Source organism: Manduca sexta, chromosome 27, assembly GCF_014839805.1.
Source record: "Manduca sexta isolate Smith_Timp_Sample1 chromosome 27, JHU_Msex_v1.0, whole genome shotgun sequence".
Taxonomy (NCBI): Eukaryota; Metazoa; Arthropoda; class Insecta; order Lepidoptera; family Sphingidae; genus Manduca; species Manduca sexta.
The window spans coordinates 21,088,644-21,100,715 of NC_051141.1; the positions used below are offsets into that span (position 1 = coordinate 21,088,644).

General features: G+C 35.0%; 1 protein-coding gene across 1 annotated transcript in view; it reads left to right on the forward strand.

Annotated features, from left to right (window-relative positions):
• LOC119190817 (translation initiation factor IF-2-like) overlaps window positions 1-11,808 on the forward strand; it is a 13,728-nt gene extending 1,920 nt beyond the window's left edge. Inside the window, exon 2 of the mRNA XM_037443748.1 lies at window positions 11,653-11,808. Within this exon, the coding sequence (XP_037299645.1) occupies window positions 11,653-11,808 (156 nt within the window). The remainder of the gene's footprint in view (window positions 1-11,652) is intronic.
• Window positions 11,809-12,072: the final 264 nt, after the last annotated feature.

Consider the following 12,072-nt stretch of genomic DNA (forward strand, 5'->3'; position numbering starts at 1 on the left):
TTCGATAACTATTAAATGAATAACCAATTTCTTTATTCACCACTACATGGCTCTTTTAAGCAACCTATTTTAATATGGATTTTATTCCTAAAATTCGCAATTAATATTTATTTTATACTAGCTACCCCGACAGACGTTGTCCCGTCTTAACTATGAATTTGCAGCGCGTATTCTGTCAATCGCTGAAATTAACTTTTCTCAAATTTTCTAATGTTCCGCTCAACTTCCTTAATTTTTTCTTTCATAAGATCCTTCCTGACAACAACAAACACAACCAAAAAAAATTGTGAAAGCGGTCCAGCCATTCACGCGTGATGCGATGACCAAGGGAAATAAAGATTCATTTTTATATATTATATAGATAAGATAAAAGGCTAAACTATTTTGACCTTGAACAATACCCTAACATTATATTAATTTTATTTTGTAGTAACTCGTTATTTATCACAGGCCTATGATAAAAAGACCAACTGATCCATGCCAGTGTGTGTCTTATCCTTCAATAGGGTATTTTAGTGTATGTGAGGAAAAAGCCAAAAATACATAAATAAGATAGTTCAATCAAAAAGCAATCTTAAAATAGTAGTTTCAGTTCATAAAATAATAAAATATTTTTTTTAATTCAGTTCAAAGTTTTGCCTTTTTTTATCTGTTTTACAAATATGCGAAACGAGTGCCGCCATGACAAGACGTCATCAAGGCAGTAAACTACTTGAAGTGTCTATACGCGTTCACTATTTCTAATTTATCGAAACAGACAAATTTTTGGGACAATAAATTTGGATTTCTCCTCGTAATTTGCAATGAAGTTTTCCTCATAGTCATATCACTTGGCACTTGAATACACAGTTTTTTCGGCGTTTTAAAACGGTAAGTATCACTGTAAAAAAGTAGCCAGAGTAAGGCTGCCTATAATACATTATAATGGAACCATTAGTGAGTAATTTTTACAATAATACACCGGCTTACTATCAAACATAAACTACATTAAAAATACTATAAACCGCGATTGCAACTTGTCTGTTACGTTAAAAGTGTAACACGCACAAAGTTGTTAATTAGTCTACAATCATCATGGCATGGTTAACAATTAATATGAAATTGTAAAGAGCTAATAATTCAATAGAATGTAATTTTATAGTCAGTTGCTCCTACGCTTAACAATTGTGCGTTTGTATAGGTACAAATTGCAAATGCATGAGCAATTATACGTGAAGTATAGTGGTGGTAGACAAAGGCACGCAAGTGTTACGAACTTAATAAAAGAGAAATAAATGAAACGCAACAATGATTGGACAGTCACTACTCACTACTATTAATATTTAGTACATTTTAAAATTACTCACATCGATGCACACATAGTATTTCATAATCAACGTGGCATTTAATGTGAAGACAGAGAAAATTATAAAAGTATCAGTGTGTATGTGAGTAAGTAGTTATGTCACTTTAATGATGTTTGGCTGGGATTAATTGGCACCTTCTGATTATCTGATATTTTTATAGTATATCCCACCTGATTAATAAGTTTATCTCATTATACTTAACATTGCCACCGCACTTATTCGATTTCAACAGTTCCTCTATCCCTTCAAGCATGATACATCCATCTGTAAGACGCAAACAACGAAACTCCTAGGATCGACGATACATAAGAAGTAACACTAAATTTATCATTACGCTATCTAATCGGAATAAAATGCCGCATGAAAGTCTAAATTCATAATAAATAAAAATGCATAGCAATAAAATAAGTAATTTCAACTATTTATAATTTAATTTAAAGTACGTAACACTTTAGCGCGTGAGCGTAACCATGACCTCAACTATACCGCCGTTATTAATAATGGTGTGCACTAATTAAACTTAACCCGTAGTTATGTGACATTCGATTATAATTTCTCTTTAGCTCATCCCCGTTTGTGTTTAGCGTGATGGCGTCGCACAGTAACTCAACGTTCGCTTGCTTTATGTGACATAAGCGACATCATCATGATGTGTTTAGTGTAGTGAAAGCCTATCCCGGTAGATGTCACTTTATCGTATTATTTATCTCTACTGGCATTGTGACCTCTCAATTATAATTAGAGACTTTAGTACACCGGTCATAAACAAATACTATTTATGCGAAAATATTTAATTCTTTCTCTATATACAACGCTGTTACTCTCGCAACATCCATGTACAATACCATGTATAATTTGTCCTTACAATACTTTAATGCACAATATTTAATATAATACTAATATCAGCCCTGTATTATATATTGTCTCACTGATGAGCACGGCCCTCCTCTACTACTGAGAGGAAATAGGCTTTAGTCCAACACGCTGGCCTAGTGCGGGTTGGTAGACTCCACACACCCTCGAAAATTCCTAATATAGAATTTTTCAGGTATGCAGGTTTCGTCACGATGTTTTCCTTCACTGTTAAAGCAAGCGATAATTCATAAAGAATACAAACGTACTTTTTTAAAAAAGTCAGAGGTTTGTGCCCTTGGGATTTGAACCTGTGGACATTCGTCTCGGCAGTCCATTCCACAACCAACTAGGCTATCGCCGCACAATGTTTAATTCCGATCAAATGGAATTTGACTCAATAGATCAATCCTCAATAAGATTGATCGCTGCCATAGGTTTAAATAAGTAAACAGAGTAAAATACAGCCAATATTTTTTTAAGTATATTTTTTAAATACCATAGAGTAGAAATACGGATAAGAGGGAAAGAAAAATTTACTAATTTAGAAATATATATATTAATTAATTATTGTGCGTCCGGATTAGTGTGAGATTTAGCATAATTAAAATTCATATAGGGGAGCTGAGAAAAATAAAAGAATATGTGTTATAAGTATATAGAATTCGGTGCTTCAATCGACGACCACTAAGCCGCATAAAGCGTCGGAAAATCGTATATTTATTTGTGCCGGGAAAATATCCCAAAACAAGAAACGGAATTGCGAGTCCTCTTTGTGATCAGGTCAACAAGTTTTGGTTTACTCAATGAGTAACGAAATACGATCTATAGATGTTTCTTAGGTGTTCATTTAAAAAGGCTATAGATACTAATCTTTTAAAAACAACTTCTTGAGTTTGGTAACGGCATGCCTATTCGGTTTACAAACCACATATCCACCGCGCCGTCGGTTGCCACCCAGCAAAACCGACAACAAACTTGTGCACTTACACATTACTACAGACATATAAATTAGATAACATACAGCAAGTTTATTTTTATTTACTCTTTGAACAATTTCATTGATTATAAAATTCAAAATTTATACACTACATTTTAAATGAAAATTCTACGTGCTACGTTCTTTACAGGTCCCGGAAAATTTTCTAGTTGAATTGCACTCAGTTGCGGCAACTTCATACCGTTCCACGAAATTATAATAGGGCAATATTTTAATCATAGTTTAGGTTACCAGTGAATAATCGGCAAAGTTTGTTCAGAATTGCGTACCAGATCATGAAGTTGTATAAGCTTCGTCGTTAAGTGTTGTTCAGAATTGAGAGTACTTAATATTACACTTGATAGCTTTCTGTTATAACTTAGCGATCTTAAACATATACATACGTTTTTATTGCATTTCTACTCTATATGCAGGTAGATAACATAAACAGATAACAAACATTAAAAAAGAAACGAAGAAATTCAATGCCGTCAGAATTAATTAAACAATCATTGTAAAAATTTAATTATACAAATACTTAATCGATGAAATTAGGATGGCACTAACGAAAGCGGTAATTAATACGATCAATTATGAATGGCCACGAATGATGGACCATCTGAAATCTCTCATTCATATGCGAGGAGCGGCGGGAAGCCCTAGCTAGAATTAATAATCACCAGCGGCCGCACGGCACCACCACGAATCTCATGGACAAGACCTAATATTTAGGAATGAGCTTAGAGTTCACTTGGTTTCAGATACCTCGTTAAATGTAAACTGTCCAACTATAAACTCGTGATTATCTATGAAGATGTCACATTTTGGGAAAAATTAAAGCTGAATCCCGAGGTCAGATCTTAGATAAAATAGCGCAAACACAGTATCATAAATACATTAATATTCATTTCTCTTAATTATTTCCTAAACATTATCAATCAATGATAGGCCACGAAAACGTTTGATTTCAACTATCTCAATCTCATAAACGACGTTTCGTTAAGAATATATTGTCCTTAAGTAAACGGGCAAGAAGCTCTTAAAATGTCTTACTTGCCGTCTCACTCTCGTGTAACTTGTAAGTAATCACGTAGCGAGAATCATTTCAGCCGGGAATCGTTCACTGCTAAACATAGACCTCCCTCATTGAGCCCCACAGGGACCGGTTCTGGGACGCCCTCATCCCTCGGACTCCGGCGACCCTCAACAGGTCATCGGTCCATCTCGTGAGGGCCTGCCTACGCTGCGTCTCCCGGTTCGTGGTCGCCACTCCAAAACTTTTCCGCTCCAATGGCCATCAGTTCTACGAACTATGTGCCCTGCCCACTGCCACTTGAGTTTCGCAACTCTAAGGGCTATGTCGGTTACTTTGGTTCTCCTGCGGATCTCCTCATTTCTGATTCTATCCCGCAGGGAAACTCCCGTAGCGAGAACAGTCCATCCCAAATATAATAAATGAGTGTCGCTTCTAACACGTTCGAGGTGCGTGGACGTGTAATATTTGCACTGTGGCACGGGCGCAGAGCAATCACCAATTATCGAGAACGCAGCGCACAGAGCACAGACTCGCGTCTGCCGACTGCGGCCGCGCCACAAGAATATCGCATCACCTGACCCCCGGGCCCCCGTACCCCAGGGAACCGCTCTACCTATTGTGTTATTAATTCACAATCATTTCGTACAGATCTGGGATTAGAATGTTTATTACATTATAGCTTATGCTTGCGGCTTTGCCCGCGTGAAAGAGTTTTCTGGGATAAAAAGTCCCGTTATATATTTTCCCGCGATAGAACACCCATTTCTACCTATGATGATCCACGAAGCTATTAAAATAAAAAAAACATCCAAAATTAAATAGAGAATATGTTTGGAAGGTTGTGAAAGCCTGGGATCCTGTTTTACATTTAATTAAATCGAAACCCAAAAGACTGGCTGTCAGACTTCAAGACATTGTTAGCTCATTCTGCGCAGATCGGCATAACAGTTAAAAATTAAAATATTGTACAATTGTAAAATAAAATTGGATATTGTATCTAAATTTTCGGACGACGAACACCTCAGCCCGCGCCGTGACCACGAAGGCTGCAAAGTAGGTATTCGAAACGTCGGGAGAAAATTATAATATAAAATCCGCAATAAAATCCGTAAAATAGTTTAATTTCAATGTCTAACATTTGCGTAAACATAATAAATCATTACAAACGGATGTATGAAGTTTTAATATTGCAATGCGCTACTCTAAGGCATACGGTGAAGGTATACAGATAATTCCTGAAGGATTTAGACTCTGTTCAAATATATATTGGAGATGTTTCGCACTGCGCCGTGATGCATTAGTTATAATTCGAAATGAACTAGGAATGTTAGGGCGTGTTCAAATAGTTCCAATTTCCTTAATAATGTTTAAGATTCGGTATAGCTACATAATTAAATACATGTCAAGACAAAGGGCATCAAACTTAACGACCATTTCGAAATTATCTATTAACTTTGTAGCTTATATCTGTAACTCTTTAGCCTCTAAGCCTTGAAGTTGGTCACTTCACTCGCTATTGAGCATTGCCTCTGTAGTCTTTGGAAACAGTAGCTCAAGCACCACCGACAACAACTTTTCGCCTTCCTGAATTAATAGAGATAGTTGTATATGCATTTCTCATCCAACCAGAAGCATCTAATGAAATCACAGTCAGATTCTATGCAGATTGTAATAAATATTAAATTAGTATTAGACATAACTTGAATGGAAGCTTGATGCACTCGCCTTTGTAATTAGGCACGTCGTTTCTAATAAAGAAGTTTAGCCCTTTCTGTATAACTTGTTTAAATTCATTTAAGCATTTGAGTATATTAAGCGATAAATAATAGAATAACGAGCTCACATATGGATTGGGTATTCCATTGTATAATGTACTTAGTCTGGCCATAAATACTGTTACACTTAATTATAAAAAAATATTACATTTGAATTTCGAATCTGTCATTTTTATACGATTGTTCATTGTGTTTTCTCATTTTGGCGCCAATACATTGTAAAATATTTTGCGATATTAAAATGGTGTGGGGTGATAAAGAGAACCGAATCGCTGTGATAGCATTACACAAAGTAGGTATGGAGCCAAATGCAATTTTAAAACTCTCCATACACTTGGTATTAGTAAAATGTTTGTGTACCGGGCTATTAATAGGTACAATGAGACCTCCTCTGTTTGTGACAGAAAAGATCTGGCCGTCCACGTAGTGTTCGTACGAAAAAGGTGGTCAAAGCAGTAAGGGAAAGAATTCGAAGAAATCCTGTCCGAAAGCAAAAGATTTTATCTCGGGAAATGAAGATAGCACCTAGAACCATGTCGCGTATTTTAAAAGATGACTTAGGACTTGCAGCCTATAAGAGACGCACTGGCCATTTCTTAACTGATAATTTAAAGAAGAATAGGGTGGTAAAATCGAAACAACTACTGAAGCGGTACGCAAAGGGAGGTCACAGAAAAATTTTGTTTACGGATGAGAAAAATTTTTACAATTGAGCAACATTTTAACAAACAAAATGACCGTATTTATGCTCAAAGCTCTAAGGAAGCTTCCCAATTAGTCGACAGAGTGCAACGTGGACATTATCCGACTTCAGTGATGGTTTGGTGGGGTGTTAGCTATGAAGGAGTGACTGAGCCATATTTTTGTGAAAAGGTATCAAAACATCGGCACAAGTGTATCAAGATACCATTCTTGAGAAGGTAGTTAAGCCCCTTAACATCACCATGTTCAATAACCAAGTATGGTCCTTCCAGCAAGACTCGGCGCCGGGTCATAAAGCTCGGTCCACGCAGTCTTGGTTGGAATCGAACGTTTCGGACTTCATCAGAGCTGAAGACTGGCCGTCGTCTAGTCCCGATCTTAATCCGCTGGATTATGATTTGTGGTCAGTTTTAGAGAGTACAGCTTGCTCTAAACGCCATGATAATTTGAGTCCCTAAAACAATCTATACGATTGGCAGTGAAGAATTTTCCCATGGAAAGAGTGCGTGCTTCTATTGATAACTGGCCTCATCGTTTAAAGGACTGTATTGCAGCCAATGGAGACCACTTCGAATAAGCTTTTTATATTTTTAATTGTTTTATATTTATGTATTAAACTGACACACTGTAAAAGTAATAAATGTTATTTGCAGTTAACAATTTTCTTTTTTCTTTATTACAATATTTATGGCAAGACTAGGTATAGCTAGCCACATAAGTGGCTGAACAAATATAAGACTTCGGATTTGAGTCCTTGCTAGAGATTTTTTCCCGACATAAATCCATAGAAAAAAGTTTTGATTTAATTTAGCGCATAAAGTCCATTTTAAGTTTCGAATTTGTTCAGTTACTTATGTAAAATAATTGTTCAGGCTAAAATTTTTGGATTTTTAATTAAAACCATTGATATTTATTATACTAATACCACTGGATTATTCAGACATTCATCATTATCATCATCATCATTGGCAATTAAAATCTACGAGAGATGATTAAATAGCGTGCGTAGAAGATGCGAGGTATGATTTACACCTACGCTGGTGACTTCTCAGACCGATTCTAGCCCGAAAGATACGACCGCGGTTTTGGCAGTGGATTTCTGCATTTGTATACTGTCGGTCATTCACTTCTTAATATAAAATACCAAATAAATCATATTATATAAAAAATATATAATATATATCTATACTACCCTACTCAACAAAATCTAGGAAAGAAGGGAAATATAGTGTTTATTTTAAATTCAATATTTTTTTTGTCGTAGAAGTTATATACCTTGTTAAAAGCGTAATTTAATATTTATTTAATTAACCGACTTCAAAAAAAAGGAGGAGGTTATCAATTCGACGTGATTTTTTTTTTATTTTACTATTTAATAAAAGGCTTGTTCTTGAAAAAGATAAGAAATATTAGAAACAACCAACACAATACCAGAACCAAAAGCACAAATTTATGTAAATAATAAAAAAAACTAAGCATAAGTAAAAAATTATTAAAAAGAATATTCGTAACAAGTTTTTAAAGGATTAGCGATAGCTATATCGCCATGACATACTGAGAATAAAGTTATTAATCATCGCCTGTGGAAGAAAGCTTCTTTATCTGGAAAGGTGATAAGAGTTCTTCTCCGGTGTTCAAATTTTGGAGAAAATGATCGAAAGATCTTCTCTCTAGCAAATCCTACCTTCTTTTAGAGTTTCTGTTGCTTGCGCTGCTTAAACGGGTAAAGTTACGGCGTAAACATGTATGACGGAATTGGCTAAAGTCAACATAAAATAAAACCGCAGAATCCGCTAATGTCTGAATGCAATCAATTACGCAATGGATTTTATACATCTTGGCATTGACATAGTTTTAGACCCTGTTAAGTACACAGGCTATTTTCTATCCTGGAAAAATATATAGCGGGACCTTATCCTGGAAAAACTCATTCACACGGATGAAGCCGCGAGCAAAAGCTAGTAATATACAAATGTAGTGTAGCCAAGAAAAATGCGACAAAAAAATTCTAGAAATAAATTATATAACTTCGTTTTACTCTTTCTGTCTACCATCATATCTAACATCTTAGGTCAACTACGCATTTTTGCGTCGCCAGACCTTCAGAACTGAAGTTTTAGAACATGTAACCTCCGCCTTATACCGAGCACATGACGGTTCCCACATGCACATTCACATGTCTCTAAATGTACCCGAGTTGCCAGCTTCACTATGAATAATCCGGGATGTTCCTTTACAGTTGTACGTGGACCTTAAGGACTGCTCTTACCTGCCTCCGAGCTCTTTGACCAAATTCAGCACTTGTAAATCAATTAATGCATTGGATTCGCATAGTGACGCGGACATACAACTTGACTAATAGTTTTATGTTGCAACTTGTAACTTACATAATATTTTATTGTTAAAAGTCAGTAAATAAATAAAATAGATTAACTTACTATGTATCTCAATGTTTGATCTGATGTCGCGAGCCAAATAAAATAAAGTAAGCATGTATAAAAAAATATTCTGATTCATCTATTTTTACGATTCATAGATGATTCGGTTCGTTTATTGAAATCGGGGGATAATAAAATACTTATGAAAAATTAGATTCTTAAAAATATAACTAAACAGGCGTTCTCCAGCATAAAACCACAAAATACAAAATAAATTTATGCTCTTAATTCCTAGGCATAATAATATGTAAAAAGAAATTAGAAAAATAAAAATATTATTTTGATATAATGCTACTAAGAAATTCTTTGACTTTCAGCTATATTTTTTAAATAACTCATAATAAAACCGACATGCGGGCTCTAATAAAGACCATGTTTAGGCAAACAGAGGGTAGAACGGTTTGCTAGGCGGAGCGATGACCTGGGGAAACCAGTAGGTAATAAACTGAACGCACCGGTCTAAAGATCAAGCTCTATATCATGCACTAGGGAGGTTTCCATCCATAAGAATTTCAATTAAAATTTCTTGACAGGGAACATAGACAAAAAAAAAATAACGAAGCAAAATAGTATTATGGGGCAAAATAATAAAAACTTAATTAAAAACATTAGTTTGAAACTATGGAATAGTATAATAAATTAATTTCAACATAGGTTTTTATTTTACAACATTACCTTATAATTTATAATGGTTATTGTTTTGAAAAACGTACATATTCGCGCTTGTCAAATATGAATCATATGTGCTAAAGCAAACGAACCCAAGCTCAAGGGGTTTATGTTATAAATAACCTTTTAAATGATCAACTATCCCTTACCTAGCCCCATCTTTAGAGCAACTTGGTGGAACTAAACTGTAGCATTGTGGTCCAAAATAAGTATATATATCAACAATGTTGCCATGCCATTTTAGAAATTTTTTCCACTGCATTTTATTAAACGTGGTCCACCACGTTTAGTAAAATGCTTCTTCTAGGATTCACTTTTGATTTTTTTTTAAATATTGGCCTTCCCTATTTTTCTTATCTTATTCCCTTGCAACTTTTAAGCCTGTTAACTGGCCGTTGTTAAAAATAATATAAATAACTTATCATAAACAGCTCCTAATATTTTATTACAAATTTTAAGTTCTGTTAATATGCTTAAATATTTAAAGATATTCAGTTGTTAAACCTTATAATATATTAACGTAAACAATATAATAATTACTAAGTACGAAGCATATTTATCTTTGATCTACTAAAGACGTTCATACAATTTACAAAATAAAGCGGACCATTATGCCTGTTCCACTGCAGGCCTTTTTCATACGATTCAATTTATCATTCTTAAGCAAGTCGTATCCACGACCTATTTATATTTCGATAGCACATAGTTTTAAGTAATAGAATATGCAAATCCAAATCAATAGCTAATCAAGCTAGTCATCGATTGCATCGATCGACGACCGACGATAACTTCATATAAGAATTAACTGGTATAACAGTTAATATAATTACACGTAATTATAACCTGTCGCCTTATTATTATGGCGTTTAAATTCATATAATTGATACCAAGAACCAGTTCTCATATAATTTGTATGTGCACCTCATATGATAATAATAGCAGCACTACTATGCTGTTTTACTGTCCTGCTCCTTAGCACTTGCTAAAATGCTTAGAGTTAAAATACTTAGGGTTAAAAATGTAGTCCACTAAACTAGCTTATTTGGTACGAGTTCGCGGAGTTTACATACGTCTAGTATTCTTGTTATATAAAGTCCTAGTTAAGTCGCCTTACTTTTAAATTATAACGAAACTAATGAAAGAAAACCATTAAACACGAAAAACTGTAATCTTAAAATAAAACTAAATATGAAATCTCTTAGTCCGTCCGCCCATTTTATAAAGCTGATTTGCTTAATGTAAAAAATTAAAGGTATTGACGCACAACTTAACACCAATCAATAGGAATAATCTAACTTTCAGCCTCCTCAAGTTATACTCGACCCCGATTTCCTCCTGTACGTTCCTGTTTTCAAAGCTATCTTTGTCTCTATCTCTGGGTCTAGTGAGATTTACGATTCAGTTGGGTCTAAGAACACTCGCTGGAACGAGCTCTGTAATTTGAGTTTGTCCTCACTTAAGTTAGTTGATTTGAAGAGAAGCTAAATGTGAACTTTCAACTTGGCTTTCAATGTATGTACTACTTCAACATAAATTAATATTACGGATCCTATAAGAGCATTATTTTTTAATTATGTAAGTACAACACAGTTCTACGGAACAACACGAATTCTCTTAATTTCCCGGAATAATAATTTTAACAGCAGCTATGGTTACAGCATTTAATATAATATAATATAAGTAGTACACTTGCAAAGCAAAATTATGTCAACTAAATAGTGTCAGTAAATTAATTCCGCGTAAAGTTACATCTGTGCAGTAAGATGACTTACTTTTTAAGTTTCATGGGCTGAGCCCTAAAGATAATGCCTCTGGTCGGCGTCGTGGTGACGGCTTTCAACAGCCGGACGTGTAGCCCCGCGTGATGCTCGTTGAGAAGCTCGACGCGAAGCTCGACGGGAAGCTCGATGTGAAGCTCCGCGTGAAGCTCGGCGTGAAGCTCGGCAAGACGCTCGGCGTGAAGCTCGGTGAGAAGCTCGACACGAAGATCTCCAAAAAACAAAAAACGTAGTATTTACCTTTTATTATGATGTAATGTTATTATAAAAATATTTTATCTCATAGATTATAATGCGTTATTAAAACATATCCCGATAATTTTTCCTCGCCATTGAGTACAATAAACAAAAAGTTGACGGGAAAAAGAAGATTCTGAACACAAAATTATTAGGTAAAAGAAAGAAGTTGGAATAACCATGGCGGGCTGCACAGCTCTTGATGCGCCAAGGCCGTTTATGTTATTTGTTTATTGTGTCTTCCAACATTACTTATTTAT